The following is a 19124-nucleotide window of genomic DNA, read 5'->3' on the forward strand; positions in this document are numbered from 1 at the left end:
CAATGGTCAATATTCAGTCACCGGGATATCATCCCAAATGAGACCTCAAGCCTCCCCAGTGAGGCAAATCTAAGCTGGAACAACTACTCCACCCAGAGGATTGGCTCAGAGGCACAGAATATGGCGGTGGAATTCTCCTAACCCTAACATCGCAAACTACAAAGACAAACATTACCTCCAGAAATGCGACACTAAAAAAACTCTTCAGACACCAGACACGCTGCTGATTAAGTTAAAATAACTAAGTTAAGAAAATGGGCAAAGTATACATTAAATTTTTTTATTGTTCAAAAATCTGGGTTGAACAGTCAAGCTGCATATACATAAGTGAACCCAAACGACGACGGTAACAACTTTTAAAAGAATAACCCAGACCCTTACAAATTGTTAACAGACTACTGGACTATCAACTAGAGGGCTGGACTGGATGAACAAGAAAATCCCTTCCACTGCTGACAGTCTAGGACAGAAAATAGGAGCGACACCCGCTTTCCCACTCATGTGCCCCCACATCCACAGGGATGTATGCACAGGGAAGAAAGAAAAAGCTGGAGATGGTACAGTAACATCATTCACGTTACTGACCATTCCTACATCGCTCACAATGATGTCTCCAGTGTTAAGCAATCATGGGTATCCTGTATGTTAAAACAAAATTACAGAGCAGCGAAAACATTAGGACAGTTTTGTTGCTATTATTTGGAAAATACAGCCGCATAGAAAATAGTGAAATTTTAAATAAAAGCATTGCGCTTCTTATCTAAATAGTTAAATTGAACAGACTTTTGTCAGTTACAGCTGAGCAAGAGGACCCTGGGACAGGCTACACTTGGAATCTACCCGGAAGTTCTCTCCATCTCTTTGGGAAGAGGTTTTGCTCTGTTTCAGAATGAAAAACTAAGGAAATATAAAGCAATCCATTGCCTATTCTACAGCTAAATTTAAAGCTTACGTGCTGGTGTCATTGAAAATTTAGAGTTTCAATTGGCAAAACAACTTGGGGCACAGATAAAACCGCTCTGTTATTGCCAGGAAGGAGCTGAGCATCGGAGCTGACGATACTCTACACTCCGGTGTGTTTTCAAGGCCTTCCATTGCAAGGAAATGAAAAAAACAAAACAACCCAGCTTTAGTTCTAACACTGACATTGTAGACTCCAGAAGTAATTCGGATTTTGAAAACTGCGTCATTCCCTTAATATCTGAATTTAAACAGTGTTCCATAAAACTTCAAGTGCAGCTAAGGAAAGCACCTCACTGCCTCAGGCCATCTTTCTGCTGTTGAAATTGAACTTTTCTTGCATTTGTATTCTAAAACAAGTTTTGTTGTTTTCCTGATTGCTTTTTGAAACACACAGTATATTCTGCGAGTTTCTGATTTTGTACCTGTTTTTAGTTCTGCGTTTGAGGAGCATGGAGAAGCACGTGGCCTTCAATCAACAAGCTCTAGTCTGGGCTATCAGACCCCAAGTGGTGGGGACGCCTTGGCTTTTCTCACTTGGAAGCAAGGGACTCTTTCAGGATAGAGTGCTTTAAATGTTGGGGGGGGGGGAATCGAGAGCAATTTATATTTTATTTGTAAAAGACATACCTGAATTTTCTATCTATACCATAATGATCATGCATCATTTCAGTAATAAAATTGAAGAAGCATGATGCTGTGGTATGGCAATGATTACACCTTCTTGTATTAATCTAGCCCATTCATATGAGAACTGTGGGTGCTTTTAGATATGTAGCTTCTAGCCATATTAACTATTTAAAAGCATACATACCCTTCCTCTAGTGGATAATGTCCCGGTATTTAATAGTCCAATGAAATTATGATACTAAGCAAACATTGCTTTATTTAAATCAAACTTTGTAGGCTGCTGTACAACTTATTATCTTTGTAATTACATAGCTCATATATTTCCTGGATGGTTATCATAACTAAAAATTCTATATCTTATGAAATATGTATAAAATTCTAAAGTCACAACTTTTCCCCCTCACAATTCCCTATTGTTTCCTGGCATTTGGGGAGAAGTCTGAAGCCAGATGCTCTTTGGTTTCCTTACAGGCGATTTGTTACTCTTTTTTTTTTTGAGACGGAGTCTCACTCTGTTGCCCAGGCTGGAGTATAGTGGCGCGAGCTCGGCTCACTGCACCTCTGCCTTCTGGGTCCAAGCAATTCTCCTGCCTCAGCTTCTTGAGTAGCTGGGATTACAGGCTCCTGCCCCAACACTGGCGAATTTTTGCATTTTTAGTAGAGACAGGGTTTCACCATGTTGGGCAGACTGGTCTCAAACTCCTGACCTCGGGTGATCTGGCCTCCCAAACTGCAGGGATTACAAGCATGAGCCACCATGCCTGGCCAATTTGTTACTTTTTTAACTTTTTGACCGGATGCTTGCAGGATTTTTCATTCTCTATCCACGGTAATTTAACATTTTTCCCAAGAGGTACTTAAGTGCTGGTCTCTTTTGCTTTTTTTTTTTTGGCCTGGAATACAAATCTGTATACACAAATTTTTATTCTGTTCAGGAAATATTTCATTTTATATTCTGATAATACTTTTCTCAATGTAGTCTTTCCATCAGAAAAGCACATTCTGGGATTGCCAGCTACTGTCCTGTCTTCCAAGTCCCTTCTTTGTCTACTTTCATTTGTTCCTTTGATAAAACAGAAGGAAAATCTCAAGTCTTTCACATTTTTTTTTTTTTTTTGAGATGGAGTCTCACTCTGTCACCAGGCTGGAGTGCAATGGCACGATCTTGGCTAACTGTAACCTCCGACTCCCTGGTTCAAGCAATTTTCCCACCTCAGCTTCCCGAGTAGCTGGGATTACAGGCACACGCCACCATACCCAGCTAATTTTTGTATTTTGAGTAGAGACGGGGTTTCATCACATTGGCTAGGATGGTCTCGATCTCCTGACTTGATGATCCGCCCGCCTCGGCCTCCAAAAGTGCTGGGATTACAGGGGTGAGTCACCACCTGTAGTATTGTTTTTTGTTGCTTTCAATGTGGATTTTAATCTGCTAATGTGTTTTTAGCTTTCTTGAAATCCTTCGATCTTCATTTTCATTGTATTCTATTGCCTTTTTCTCTTAACCCATTCCCATCTTAAATAGCTTAATATTGCTGCATAGAAGCAATTTTTCCGTTTTTTCAATTATGGCAAATAGAATCCTAAAATCTTTTCTGCAGTAGATCACTTTTATTTTTAAGAGTGTTCTGCAAGCTGTTCACTTTTTTTTTTTTTTTTTTTTTTTTTTGAGACCGAATGTCACTGTGTTGCCCATGTTGGGAGTACGGTGGTACGATCTTGGCTCACTGCAACCTCCACCTCCCAGGTTCAAGTAATTCTCTTGCCTCAGCCTCCCAAGTAGCTGGAATTACAGGCATGTGCCAAAACACCTGGCTAATTTTTGTGTATTTAGTAGATACAGGGTTTCACCATGTTGGTCAGGCTGGTCTCGAACTCCTAACCTCAGGTGATCTGCCTGCTTCTTGAATTACAGGCATAAAACACCACGCCCGGCCTGTCCACTTTTTTATATGCCTCATTTTACTTTTTTCTCTATACTCATCCTTCAGATGTGGTCCTTTCTTCCCAGACCCTGTTCACATAAATGTTTGTTGAATCCCTTTTTCAGTTAAATCCCAGGTCAATGGTAAGCTGATGAACATATTTCCAAGTCCAATTTCTAGTTCACCACTTTTCTATTGAAGCAGCATCCCTTTCCTTCCTATTGCCTGGTTTTCTGATCTCTGAACCAACATCATACATTAAAAAAATCATAGTATTTGCATGTTCCGCTACTCAGGTATTTATTGTTTCTACCTTCATCTAACGGGCTTTATTCTCGGGATGCACCATAGGTCTAATAGCCCTTCTCTGCTTTCTACTCATGTTTTTAGCTCTAAGATTTATCTGGGACTGAATGAAGAGGAAGTGAGGTGGGGAGAAAGAAGAGAGGATGGGTATAGAACTTTTTATCTTCCCGGTATAACACGGGTTAAGAGCATTAGCTAGTATTTCTTGGGTTAGGAGCTCTGACTCTGAGTGAGGTGACAGACGGGACTGGGGAGGAGTACCTAACAGCTTTCACGTTTTGAATTTTACAGGGTCTCTGTTGCATGAGGTAAGCCAAGGACTGACCTACAACTTGGAAACTTTTGCCCCAAGCTACCTCCACATGCCTCCTAAATTACGTCAATTCTTTCTAGATTCTAGAATTGAGATTTGGCCTTCTTCTGGGTTTTTCTGGGAAGGTACAAGAAGTTCACTAGGGTCTTCTGTGAGGCGAATGTCATTTCGCCAGATACAGTTCTATTAATTTTTAAAAATCTAAATCTTCCGGCTATGATATGGAGGAGAGAGTTCTAGACCAATTCTCTAGTCCTGAATCTGTTACTTATTGTTCGCTGACCTTGGATGGGCCCTTTAATATCTCTGGCCTTAAATTTCTTTATTGATAAACTGGAAGAATTTGACTAGATGATCTCAGAGTTTCCGATAACCTATTGCTTTCTAAGTCTCAAAAGAGAAAATAAATAAATATGCTCTGATTTAAAAAAAAAAAAAGAACAGAAAACAAATGAGTAGATAAGTATGTTTTTCCACTTTGAGAGGCCGAGGCAAGTGGATCACTGAGGTCAGGAGTTCGAGAACAGCCTGGCCAACGTGGCAAAACCCTGTCTCCACTAAACATACAAACATTAGCCAGATGTGGTGGTACATGCTTGTAATGTCAGCTATTTGGGAGGCTGAGGTGGGAGGATTGCTTGAACCCAGGAGGCAGAGATTGCAATAAGCAGATATTGCACCACTGTACTCCAGCCTGGGCAACAGAGTGAGACTCCATCTCAAAAATTAAAAAAGTATATTTTTCTATGACAGCACTGTAGCCTACAGATTATAAAAATCCTCTGACCAAAATTAAATAGCAAAAGTAAAAAACCTGAGCATGTAATTGTGGCATAAGTTAGGAACTCTTTTACTTTTTAAGCAGTGAGTCCAATGTCAAAACAGGTGCAGCTTGTAAACTAACTGGCTTTTATTAGAATAAATTCACATGACCATCTGCCCTTTAAGGTAGATGACAGGTAATATAAATTGGATAAACATGGAAGGTTCTCAGTAGGCAGAAAATGCTGGGGAACCGCCAGGCTTTCCAGAAACGATTAAATTCCCAAGTGACCAATCATTTAGTAAGAGAGTCCATAGAGGGTGTGACACAGTATGGATTGAGAAATGAAATATTTGCCAAACAGAAACCGTGTTTAATTTTTTTTAAAGTTAAAGGACTTCCATGGCCTTCAGGAGGCAGTTTTGTCTTGTGGACTGAGCCCTAGATTTGGAGTTAGAAAACCTGCATTCTCCAACTTACAAACTTAACTTCTCCAACTTATCGGGGAGATTTTGGGAAGTTTAACTTCTCTGAGCCTAGATTCTCATTGAGTAAAATGGAAATAATTAGTCATACCTTCTGTAGAGCTATTGTAAAAATTACATGAGAATATATGGTGGCTGCAAGAAAGCACTTAACACAGTGTTAGTCAAACCTGAGCCTTCTAGAAATTTATATTTGAACAAATCAGTAGATGTAACAACCAGAGTTAAATGCAAATTAATCAAATTGGTTATACTGACCATCAAGTATCCAGGAGCCTATTCTCATCTCAATGGGGGGAGAAAGAGTTATTTAATTGCTATTAATAATAATGGAACTAAAATATATCTATATATTATCCAGTGATTTTTTTGGGTCTTATTATGTATTTCCTGAAATAATTAACTCGCATATTAGCTGTATTAGCTAAATAATAAAGTACTTTAACTGAGCACAACAATCGGATTCTGGTCAACCACTAAACATGGGAAAATTCTGTAGATTTTTTGGACTGTAATGAACTAGAAATATTCAGAATCAAAATAACAATGGGTAAACTTTGCCTGAAGGATGGGCAGCCTTCCTCCAAGAAGTCTTGGGAAATCCTGTGATGTCAGAATACACATGTCAGATGGAAAAATTTCCAGAGATGTTCATTTAGTTATCATACCCCATGGTCTCTTCTCTTAGAAAGGGAGTGCAGTCGTCGGTCACTACTAATCCCTCCCTCCTACTGTTTTAATAAGGGTGATTCATTTATATAGGAAAATGCAACAAAGATTTTTACTTACGAACACTGCCTACATGATGGAATGTTTTTCTTTTCACAGAGTATTAAAAATTCACTCCAAAAACAAAAGCATTCAAAAATACATACAAGTTTGAAACTTCTAATACATATTTCTGTTCAGAGCTGTTAACAGCTTTTAACTATGTATGGGCCTTATCTTAGACTACAGTGGAGATCATGTAGAGAAAATGAGGTAACTCTTTTTTGAGGTCTTCACTGTTTGCATTCACTGATGCCTAAAGGTAACTGGTTACTAGCTCAAAAGCTTTTAGCAATCCACATCTCATGAAAGCAACAAAGAGATGGATGTTTGATAAGGATAATATTTAAGCATTCTGTTTATTTAAGTGGTAGTGGTGTGGACTGTGTTAGCCTAAACTGAGAAAAATGATCAATATTCTGCTGCTTCGAGATAGTGAAATAATTTTAGAAGTTGTGGAATTTGAAAATTAAAGAAAGTCTTATTCCTAAAGAAGGCATCCCAATATAGTGAGTAGCACGAAATTAGGAGATTAACTATCTTCGGGAATCAGGAATTCCTTCAGGAATTAGGAATTTTGCATCCTAGCTCTGCCACTTCCTAACTATATGACCTTGAGGAACTGCGGAAGTGTAACATGGTTCACCGTGGAGATGATCCATCCCACCGATGCCACTTTATAGCTAAGGAAAGTGATACTGGCACTTGCCCAAGGGGGACTGACGTAGCTCCGAGTCTAGTTATCTTTTGAGTACAGCAAGATGCTTCCACTTCTACAAGAGTATTACTTTGTCCAGATTGTCCTAATCACTATGTCTATGAAAATGCTGAGTGTGGCATATAGTGCTTGATGCTTTTAATAAGGTCGAATTAAAAGAAAAATCAAAGTATCCACATTTTACATTTCTTCAAACACCATTTATCAGCCAGGGCGAACTAATGCAGCATAAAATCCAAGGAAAGCTGGAAAATGCCACATGACCAAGGAGACCCTTCTTTCACAGCTTTGGTTAGGTACGTCCGTAAAATTCCTTTTTGCAAACACATGTTTTAAACAATGGAAAAACCTTCTCATAAAGCCCCATAAGGCTTTTCTGTTCTTCCTTCACTGTTTTTGCTTATATCTGAGGTATCAGAGCTTGGTTGTGTTGGAGGTAGAATTCATGGGTGAAAATGTGTTAACTTGACCAGATCATCAGGTTTGGTTTCTTCTTCAAGTTTAACAGTTTAAGGGAGACAGAATCTCCATAATGGAAGAAGTAAGTGGTGTAATGCGAATTAGTTAAACAATATTAATTATTACCAAAAGTTGTAACTAAGCTAGCTAACATTTATTGCGTGCTTATGATGTGCCTGGGACTGCATTAAACTCTTTATATTCAATTGAATCATACCCTTTAAGGTGACATCCTAGCTTCTGTGCCAGAGTAAGCTTCCAATGGGAAGTCTGCTTAGATTCTGGGGTAGCGATAGCCAGAAAGCAGGGCTCACTTTAGAGCAGGTGTGAAAGGTGCTGTGGACAACAGCTCACCCGAAGGACACTCCATGGGTCCTTTCACACCTACAGTACCACCCGCCTTGACACAGAGCCCAGGGGCAACTTGCACTTAAATAAACTTGTGAATTCTTGATATTTCTTTCTACTTGGGAGCACAAAAAACCCAAAGGTAAGTGGAGAAAATGCTCTTTACCTCCCCACTTCTTTCTCTAGGGATTTCTCCTTTCTATTGCATTAGGCCAAGAGCAGAAAATCATGGAGTCCCCAGAAGGTAAGGTTTAGAGCTGACTGGAAGCCAGAACAAGTACCTTAGATACCAACTAGGGCTGCTACTCTGGCCCCCTTGAGACCTCAGAGGACAGCTATGGCCAAACACATGGACAGGGGCTTTGCCATTTTATTTATTTTTATTTTTTTGAGACGGAGTCTAGCTTTGTTGCCCAGGCTGGAGTACAGTGGTGTGATCTTGGCTGACTGCAACCTCCACCTCTCGGGTTCAAGCAATTCTCCCGCCTCAGTCTTCCAAGTAGCTAGGATTACAGGTGCCTGCCACCATGCCCGGCTAATTTTTGTATTTTTAGTAGAGACAGAGTTTCCCCATGTTGGTCAAGCTGGTCTCGAACTCCTGACCTCAAGTGATCCACCCACCTCAGCCTCCCAAAGTGCTAAGATTACAGGTATGAGCCACCATGCCCAGCTGCTTCGCCATTTTAGCAGGCTTACCAGGCTTAACCACATATTTCGTGTGTGTGTGTGTGTGTGTGTGTATGTATACTTATGTATATATGTGTATACGCAGACATACACACACATACATAAGTGCATAATAGAGAAAGTACCTAGTACAATGCGTGGCACATGCTAGCATTTGATGACTGTGTTTTCTTCCTCACTCTTGTTCCCCAAGGTGGCATGTCATAAATAGCTTTTAGGCTGCTCAGACACAGTTCTTTCATTCCATCAGATGCCACTGAAGATCCACCCTCCTGATTTTTATCATAATAATTCACTTCAGAACCCAGGGTTTTTGTGGTACATCAACTAGGTGATAGGCAACAAATTTGAGGCAGAGATGATTATTTAGCTGATGAAAAGCCACTACCAACAGAAAGATTACAACCTCTGGAGTAGTTATTGCTACTTCTGAAAAGATCCCAGTGATTCCTAATGGCAAGTTCTTCTTGAATCTAATCAAATAAAAATGGAGGTTTTATTTAATCAGGCTGCAGGCTTTGCCCAATAGTTCACATGGGTTGTATTTCAGTTTAAGTGCAGAACTGACAGAACAAAATATCCTTTGGGTGTTTAGCAAACTAAAGGAAATTGTGCCTAATGTTTTGTTTATTTCTTTTAAATCAAAACCCTAAGATTACTACAGGAAACCACACCAGAACATTATATGATATCAAGTTATACCCTGATGATTAAATATGACCTGTTAGTTACATACAGATGGAGAAATGCCAAAATTAATCTCTATTCAGGAAAGGTCAACTAGTAAACAAACTTAGAAATGCACAGTGACTAAAAAGAGAATAACATTAAATCTTAAGGCATCATTGGTTGAGTCTTCTCTGGTAAAGGAAGTATTACCTATTTCAATAACTAATATAAGATTTTTAAAGAAACCAATTAATTAAAATAAATACTACAATAATGTTTTTTAAAAGAAAGGGGACTGATTTGAAGACTTCTACAAAATGAATTTGTATTGGAATTTTAATTTGGGATTAGAAAGCATATATAGGAGCATAATGGAATAAAGTTACAGGAGATTTTTCTCAATACGAAGTCAGGGTCCCTAGAAATTATTGTTATTATTAATTAGCACTCTTTGAGCTCCTTTTTCACATGTTGCACTCAGGGGTAGTTATTAGAAAATTCTGCTGATTTTTAAAGAATGTGGTCAGGTTGCATTTTACCTGAGTGAAATGGTTTCAAACTGCATTATCTACCATGACGTGCTAATTTTGTAGCTACATCATTAATGCCGGGTTTGCTTACCTGGGGGCATGCCTAAATCATCGTGTCCCAAGCATTGGTGCCAACCTAAAATGATGACATCTACTGTGGCTGAAAAGTCATACACTGACAAAAATATTCCAAAGCTCAAGAAATTTGGGGGATCTGTGTTTTTTGCAGCTTGCTTGGTTAGATTTCCTTGGCTAAGACTAAAAATTACCTGTAGTTGTTTTATAGATCCAGTGCTATATGCTGACGGAATAAAGGGATGACATGAAGAACAGATAGAAACCTCAAAAAACGTTCAAATCAAAAGAGCTCTCACATGGTGCTGAGAAATAAAACATAGGCACTTCTGCTTCAGGAGGTTTTCACATTTTGATCACAGATTGGCTTTTCCAAGCCCTTTTCTTTCACTACTAGAAATTCCCTCACGGTACAAACTGACTAGTTCGCTAGAAGCCTTGTTCTCACAGACACCCCTCAGGTGTGTGACTCTTTTATCATAAAATTCTCTCCTTTGACAGCCGAGATGGGGTTCCTCCCGCTGCTGGGAGCTGTGGATTGGCCCCTGCGTCCCTGTCAGATGACCAACTGTTGCTTGAGGATCTTCCCCAACATGAGGCTGCCTGCCCTCCAGAACCACGTTATCCACCAACAAAAACAGCAGCGTCAAGCGCAATCCGTCTTCTGGAACTAGGGAACGTGTCTGCCTCTCTCTGTTACCTAATTGTGAGTGTAATTCAACAAAGTGTACAGTCTTCCTAACATTCTAAAGCTACTGGGCTACTGGGATTTTTTTTTTTTAATAACTACTTAACAGTTTCCTTGTTTTTTTTTTTTTTTTTTTTTTTTTGAGAAAACCTGTGCTAGAAAGGCACTAGAGAAAATGAATTTCCTCACTCTTGTATGTAGCAATTATACACTGTGTTAGATTCTAAAAGCTAACAAAGTTGATACACATTTGGATAAAACATGTGCATGATTTAGACTCATCTACTTTCATTTTAAAAAGCAAACCCCAAGTCAAAGGGAGAGCCACCGGACCTGGAGTCACACCTGGTCAGCCTCTGCCTCTGTGGAGCTCCGGCTGCTCCACACCTGGTCACGTGAGGGAGCGCCCACTGAGCAGGTGACAGGGCAGTGGCCGGGCCCCAGGGAGCGCTCACTGGCAGCAGCTGTGGGAGCCAAGCCTCCGGGAGACCTGAGTGAACGAGACGAAGGTGAAGTTCTCGCAGTTTTCCAGCTTGACCTTCTTGGCTAAGTTTGGGACAATTCCCCGAAGAGAGCGCAGCCCCATCCTCTGCTCCTCATACCACACGCTGCCCATGTCTGTGGCCTCCTTCCTGGCAGTCAGGTAGAAGGGGGACTTGGCCTCCATTTGGGTGGGCGGCCGGTGGATGTACATGTACTTGTAGAGGAGGCAGTAAGGGCACTGTTTGTGTCCCCGGGAATGCTCATGGTAGATTTTCCCATGACACACTCTGGTGGAGCCACTCCGGCTCTCCCGCTTGACGCTGTCGGTCCGGGCAAAGTAGGGCTGGTTTTGGGGGTCTTTGAGCAGCTCGATGTCGCCGTACATCAGATCCGCATGTTCCTGCAGCGTCCGCATGTTCAGGTACTGGCTGTTGTACTTGACCACTGTGGACAGGAGGGTAATAGGGCTGTCATCCCCCAGACACCCTGCCTGCCACATCTCCTCCTCGTCAGAAAGTGAGAAGTAGACAATGTTGCGAGAACGGGCGCCCGACATGCCTGCCTTACTCAGCACCCACAGCTTCTCCTTGAGTTTCTTGGTGGAGGAGCTGAAAGTGCTGCTGGTGATGGAAAAGCCCACACCTGCGTTCTTCAGGATGCGGTCCAGGCCTCGGCGAATGGCATGGAGCGAGGTGGCCAGGAAGTCCGAGCCGTCGCTCTTCTTAACGGTGACATAAAAGTTCTCGAGCAGTTCGTTCAACTTCACTGCAGGGATCTCAAATGAGACAAACACGGAGGTTACACACTTGACACTCACACAGCCAGACCCCTCCTTCCTTCTAATCCTCGCCAGGGGCTGTGTTGTGGACAACACGTTTTGTGACCCCTTAGCACGACATAGTGGAAACAACAGTGAATTTCAAGCTGGAAGATCTAGGTTCCATACTTGGCTCCACCTAATCTTTTTCAACCTCAGTATTCCAATCTGCAAACTAGAACATCATAATCAATACCTTCTCCAAGGTTGTAATGCTTAAAGCAGAGGACCATGAAAGGGTCTGTAAATACTAATGAACACCCACCCCAATACACATATATACATGTGTCTCCAAGTCTCCAAGTACATATGTGTGTGTGTGTGTGTGTGTGTGTGTATACACTTATTATTATTCGCTGTTTGTAACTTTGACTATTCCTCTTGGAAGGCCCTTGGTTTTCTTTGTTTGCAAATCAGTTGCTTCCCTCTCGTTTAATAAAATTCAACCAGACTCTCTGAAGGATTCCTGAATTAAACAAACTCTGAATAACTTCATCGTTAATTTCCTTGATATCTGCACAGACTCCATTTGGTTACTAGACATGGTGCTGTAGGGAAAGACGTCTGATATATCCATTTTGCACGGCAAGTTAATGCTCCTTGATTTTTCACTTGAATTTATCTGAGTAGGTCCTGAAATATCTGGCTTAATGAGCCACAGGTTTTCAATATCAGTTGTTTGTTTAAAAGATATGAAAAGGCTGGGCATGGTGGCGCATGCCTATAATCCCAACACTTAGAGAGGCCGAGGTGGGCGGATCACCTGAGGTCGGGCGTTCAAGACCAGCCTGGCCAACATGGTGAAACCCTGTCTCTACTAAAAATACACAACTAGCTGGGCGTGGTTGTGTGTGCCTGTAGTCCCAGCTACTTGGGAGGCTGAGGCAGGAGAATTGCTTAAGCCGGGGAGGCGGAGGTCACAGCGAGCCGAGATTGCACCATTGCACTCCAGCCTGGGCGACAAGACCAAAACTCTATCTCAAAAAAAAAGATAAGAAAAAGTTAATGACTATCCTGACAGAACGAGCTCCTTATTTGGAGATGGTAAGGAAGCTTGGCTACTAAGAAAGTTTTATTTTCAAGATGGAACTACAAAGGCAAACCAGACCTTGTTCATGGTCTATTCAAGCTGAATACATATTCTAGGACAATTAGAAACTGCCAATAAAATTTTTTTATTGAGTAGAAACTGGACAGGTAACATTCATTCTTCTAATAGCCCTTAATTAAGGAGGAAATAAAAGCTGAATTATAGATTAAAAATTAACTAAACTGAAAACATTATACATCAAAATGTATGAGATGTTGCTAAAAATACATAATAAATATACATCATAGTCTTGAATGACATTGTTAGAACACTTTATTGAAAATAAGCAAACTAATTATTCAACTCAAAAAGTTAAAACATGTAAACTAAACTCAAAAATTGTAGAGTGGGGTTGGGCCCGGTGGCTCATGCCTGTAATCCCAGCACTTTGGGAGGCCAACGTGGGTGGATCACTTGAGGTCAGGAGTTCGAGACCAGCCTAGTCAACATGGCGAAACCCTATTTCTACTAAAAAAATACAAAAATTAGCCAGGCATGGTGGTGCACACCTCTAGTCCAGTCCCAGCTACTCGGGAGGCTGAGGCAGAAGAATTGCTTGAACCCGCAAGGCAGAGGTTGGAGTGAGCCGAGATCATGCCACTGCACTCCAGCCTGGGCAACAGAGCAAGATTCCATCTCAAAAAAAAAAAAAGTAGAGTGAATCAATAAAAATAAATTAATTAATGGACTAGAAAAGAAATAAATTGGGACAGATAAAAAAGTAATCTTTGAAAAGACCTACAAAGCCAACAAACTTCTAGCAGGTCTGGCTTTATAAAGAGAGTGAGAAAGGAGGAAAGGAAATGTTTACACTTAAACCATATTAGGAGTAAGAAAGGCTAAAACTACAGAAAATGAAGAGAGTAAAGAATATGAAAGGACATCACATACTTATACATATTAATCTGAAAACTTAAGATAGCCTGAACAATTGTCTAGCAAAATATAATTACTGGGTTCAATAAAAGATAAAAGATCTGAATAGCCCCAAAGAGTGTGAAATGATTGTCAAACACGTATATTGTTCCTAAAATGATGGCTTTATGGAATCAGTTCAGCTTTTCTTTTTCATTTAAACAGTTTCCAGACCATAGGAAAAAGACAGAAAGGCTCTTCATTTTTTTTGAACCCAAATCTGACCAATATTACATTAAAACCCAAAGTATAACTTCCCCAAGTAAAATACAAGCAAATTTTCATTTTGCATGTTATTGGGTTAAATAGAACGTGTGCACATCAGTACCACGCAAAGCAAGGGCATGGCTCTGATATGCACAGGTTCCAGTTCATATGGTACCTCTCAAAACAAAGACTGCCTGTGTAACCAAGTATCCCAGCCTTGAAATGCATTTTTTTTTTTGAGACAGAGTCTCATTCAGTTGCCCAGGCTGGAGTGCAGTGGCACGATCTCAGTTCACTGCAGCCTCACTTCCTAGGTTCAAGTGATTCTCCTGCCTCAGCCCTCTGAGTAGCTGGGACTACAGGTGTGTGCCACCATGCCCCGCTAGTTTTTATATTTTTCAGTAGAGACAGGGTTTCACCATGTTGGCCAGGCTGGTCTCAAACTCCTGACCTCAAGTGATCCGCCCGCCTTGGCCTCCCAAAGTACTGGGATTATAAGCATGAGCCACCAAGCCTGGCTAAAATACATTGTAAAGTTTTGTTTTCCTTTCCTTCTGAGCCTCAGAATGTAGCCTTGAAAGGTACCTCAAGACCCTTTGTTTCCCTCCTCTCCCACCAGACACTCCCTTACACCATGCACATTTATCTAACTGTGTACTTATTCAACTTATACCAGGCACACTTATCTAACTATGCACTTACTTAGAAGTTCCAGGGCTAATCTGGAGACAAACCAGGCCTGGAGACCCAGTTGAAAAATTCCAGAGATTACCTCAAGGCCATTCGTCAACAACCCAGCTTCTGTTGAGATGAGGCCACCATGCTCCAGGTGGACCACAACTCAAGATATCCACTGGAACAAGACACAGAGCCCTTGTGCCCAGCAGCACTCCGCATGCCTCCCATTCCAAGTTCCCTTTTAAAGCCCCTCTCTCCAGCCAAAGTTTAAAATGGTTTCTTCAAGGCACTGTCATTTCCCCACTGCTAGTGCTGGAATAAAGTCACTTTCCTTTAACTGCATCTCATTTTTGTTACTGGCTTTGCAAGTGGTGAGCAGCTGCACCTGGGTTTGGTTACACCTGTGTTATCAAGTTAAATTTAGGACTGCAGTACCCTAATACTGCATCAAAACAAGGGGGGATTATTGTAGAATGTAAAAATGATTCACTCTCTTTTTGTTTAATAGAGAGTGTCATGAGTTTTCGTTGGACGAATGGATTAATGATAATACATTCAAGGAATTATGGGAAGACAGAGAAAGGCATCAAACCTATTCTGTGAGCATCATGGGAAGTGTCTGACTCTTGAAGTGAACACAAAACGATTCCAACTTAATGAATATTTTAATAGAACTGACATTCACACATTAAGGCAAAAAGTAATATGAACTTACAAATACTTAAAAAATATTTGAAAAAAATGTGATATCCATTACAAATTTTTAAAAATTCGAATTCAAATTTAGATAGGAAGAAAAAGATCCTCTGACTATGATGAAGAGTAATTTACAGGCAAGAACTAGAAAAACTATACCCACAATGAAAACATTCAAATCTTTCTTATAAAGTCAGGAACAGGAAGAGCTTACTGAATATCACTGCTATTGTATAATACTGTTCTGGAGGTTCTAACTAACCAGGCAAGACAAAAAAAAGAAGTCATATATACACATATATATGTATGTATGTATTTGGGAAAGGAAAAAGACGAAGTATAATTGCTTTCTGATAATCTGGTTGTTGGTCCAGGAAACCCCAAGAGATTCACCTCAAAAGTTATCAGAGTAGGTTAGCTGTACGCCAACTATAAGAAAAACAGCTTTCTGGCCCGGGCACAGTGGCTCAGAAAGTAATCCCAGCACCTTGGGAGGCCGAGGCAGGTGGATCACCTGAGGTAGGGAGTTGGAGACCAGCCTGACCAATGTGGAGAAACCCTGTCTCTACTAAAAATATAAACTTAGCTGGGTGTGGTGGTGCATGCCTGTAATCCCAGCTACTCAGGAGGCTGAGGCAGGAGAATCGCTTCGACCCAGGAGGTGGAGGTTGCGGTGAGCCGAGATCGCACCATTGCACTCCAGCCTGAGCAACAAGAGTGAAATTCCATCTCAACAAAACAAAAAAAACAACAGCTTTCTTAGATACCAGCGATAATCAGTTAAAATAACTTCCCAATAACTATTGCACTAAAACTCAGCTGACTTTGGATTTTTATGTTGTCACTTGCAACTCCCTACTTGTAGGTGGTAAGCTCCCTTTATAGTAGTTGAGACTCCTTTGGTTGCAAGAGACAGACCAAACTTGAAGCTGAGGCAGAGGGCTATCAGAAGGAGTGGACTCTAAGGCCATCAGGACTCTCATTATCTGTCATCTCTGCTTCTTTGTGCAGTGGCTTTTTTTTTTCATATAGCTGCAAGCACAGCTACCTACCACTCCCCAAAATTTACATCTTAAAGCTTCACGTTTAGCAAGAGACCAACTCTCATTTTCAGGAGAAAAACACCCCAAAGAAGGATTCGGATTGGCCCTAATCCAAACAACTTGCCAAAAGGTAGTCCACTCTATCCATTCTCCTAATGTGATGGCTTCTGCAATAACCACGTAGAATTATAGAAGAGGAAGGATTATAGAAGAAAGAGGAAGGGTTCCTGAAGAAGGGGTGCTGAGTAGAAAATCTTATTTTTTATGTTAGTGCTTTAAACAAAAACCAAAAAACAAATCTTTGATAGTTTCCTGCACCCTTGGGATAAATTTCAAACTGTTTACTTTGTATTCAAGTCTTCACAATCTGCTCCCACAGTATGTGAAGACAGTTACGATTCCCCTCCCTGTACACATTCCCTTTGGCAACATGACATTGCTGCTTCTCCTATCAAGTAAAACCCATTTTTCCACCCCTTGAATCTGGGCTAGCCACGTGACTTATTTTAACCAGCAGAATATGGCGGAAGTGACAATGTGTGAATTCCCAGGCTTCAAGGGGTTCTGCTTTTGCTGTTTTGTATTTTTTTTTTTCAAGACAGTCTCACTCTGTCACCCAGACTGGAGGGCAGTGGCATGATCACAGCCCGCCGTAGCATCCACCTCCCGGGTTCAAGGGATTCTCCTGCCTCACCCTCCTGAGTAGCTGGGACTACAGGCACACACCACCACGTCCAGCTAATTTTTGTACTTTTAGTAGAGATGGGGGTTTCACCAAGTTGGTCAGGCTAGTCTTAAATTCCTGACCTCAAATGATCCGCCTGCCTCTATCTCCCAAAGTGCTGGGATTACAGGTGTGACTGTGCCCCGCCTGCTTCTGTCTTACAGGTTCTTACTGGCTTAGTGCATGGTGTTGCCACATCAGGAGGTCCAGTTAGACTATGGGGATATGGGGACAAGTTGTTTCCCATCTAACAAGAAAGTGACTGTACCCATAAGAACCCTAGGTGAGACCAGCAGGGGAGGTACTAGGCTGAGTTCAGTCCAAAATGCTCACTCATCAAATCATAGACAAATAAAATGGTTGTTGCTTTAGATCCCTATATTTTTGGGTGGTTTTGTTACAGAGCAGTAGGTAACTGGTACACACTCTATTTCTGTAACCTCATCTTCTGTTCTCTTTGTACTCTACTTTCCTGCTTCATTGAACTTTTTGCCATAACTAAAAACCATAAGGCCTTTTCAACGCCACTTCCTCTCCTGAGAATGCTTTTTTCTACTAACCTTCTCTATTTGGAAAATCTCTATTCATTCTTCCAAAATTAGCTCAAATTCTACTTTCTATATAACCTAAGCAAAGTTACTGTCTCATATGGGATCCCATGGCGCTTAATTTAAATTTTTATTATGGTCCTTTCCATGTGGTACATTCTCTTATCTAGTTTATGTCTATCTCTTGAAGTGAACTGAAAGCTCCCTGAAGACAAGAACTACATTTCATTTATGACTGGATCTTTAACACATACCAGAAGTCCCAAAATATATGATTGTCACTATGTAACCATGGGTTAGGCTGGGCACGGTGGCTCATGCCTGTAATCCTAGCACTTTGGGAGACTAAAGTGGGCAGATTGCTTGAGCTGTGTTTGAGACCAGTCTGGGAAACACGGTGAAACCTCGTCTCTACAAAAAATGTAAAAATTGGGCCGGGCGCGGTGGCTCATGCCTGTAATCCCAGCACTTTGGGAGGCCGAGGTGGGTGGATCACGAGCTCAAGAGATCGAGACCATCCTGGTCAACATGGTGAAACCCCGTCTCTACTAAAAATACAGAAAATCAGCTGGACACGGTGGCGCGTGCCTGTAATCCCAGCTACTCAGGAGGCTGAGGCAGGAGAATTGCCTGAACCCAGGAGGCGGAGGTTGCGGTGAGCTGAAATCACGCCATTGCACTCCAGCCTGGGTAACAAGAGCGTAACTCCGTCTCAAAAAAAAAAAAAAAAAAAAAAGTAAAAATTACCCAGGCACACTGGTGCAGACCTGTAGTCCCAGCTACTCAGAAAGCTGAGAAAGGTGAATCACTTGAACCCTGGAGGTAGAGGTTGCAGTGAGCAAGATCACATCACTGCACTCCTGCCTGGGTGACAGAGTGAGACCCTGTCTCAAAAAACAAAAACAAAAAACCAATGGGTTAAACCAACGAATTAACCTAGTGTCAGGAGAACCAAACTGACTTAGGATACAGAACATTCTTCTTAATTTCCACAGAACACTGCAAGTTTCAAAGTAAAATCACAGCAAAAGCGATTCCCAGAGAAATGTCAAGTCACAACACTAATACTGTTTGCACGCAAGAAACAGTTCATTCTGGCCCATATTGTTTGCCTCCTTAGTCTTCTCTGACTCAGTTTTGATTGGTGATTATTCCCCCAGGTTACTAAGGTCTTCAAGGGATTATAAAGACATTGCAAGAAACCATTTTCCTTTAGTAACCACTCGAATTGATTCACCGTGTCAAGATTCGCTATGGATGATAAAATTGGCTTCCTTGATGTAAAAATGACCAAAGAGAAGTCAGAGACTGGTCATGGGGCTGATGATACCAAGTGGGAAAGAATAAAATTTAAAAACTTGGCTGCGTGCGGTGGTTCATGCCTGTAACCCCAGCACTTTGGGAGGCCAAGACAGGCAGATCGCTTGAGCCCAGGAGTTTGAAACCAGTCTGGGCAACATAGTGAGACCCTGCCTCTAGAAAAAAATTAAAAAATTAGCCAGGCATGGTGGCGCACGCTTGTAGTCCCAGCTACTCAGGAGGCTGAGGCGGGAGAATTACTTGAGAATATTTTTTATTTCTTCAAGTTCTTTTTGTTTC

The 19124-nt window shown here is 41.3% G+C and overlaps 1 protein-coding gene across 2 annotated transcripts in view; it reads right to left on the reverse strand.

Moving 5' to 3' along the window:
• Positions 1 to 262: 262 nt before the first annotated feature.
• Positions 263 to 19124, reverse strand: part of KIAA1958 (KIAA1958 ortholog) — a 180800-nt gene continuing 161938 nt past the window's right edge. For both annotated transcript variants that reach the window (XM_012461840.3, XM_012461841.3), the window contains one exon: positions 263 to 11582. In XM_012461840.3, coding sequence (XP_012317263.1) covers positions 10776 to 11582 — 807 coding nt within the window. In that variant the 3' untranslated portion in view covers positions 263 to 10775. The remainder of the gene's footprint in view (positions 11583 to 19124) is intronic.

The sequence above is a fragment of the Aotus nancymaae genome, unplaced genomic scaffold (assembly GCF_030222135.1).
Source record: "Aotus nancymaae isolate 86718 unplaced genomic scaffold, 86718_ANA_hifiasm-v0.15.2.pri h1tg000003l, whole genome shotgun sequence".
NCBI classification, from domain to species: domain Eukaryota; kingdom Metazoa; phylum Chordata; class Mammalia; order Primates; family Aotidae; genus Aotus; species Aotus nancymaae.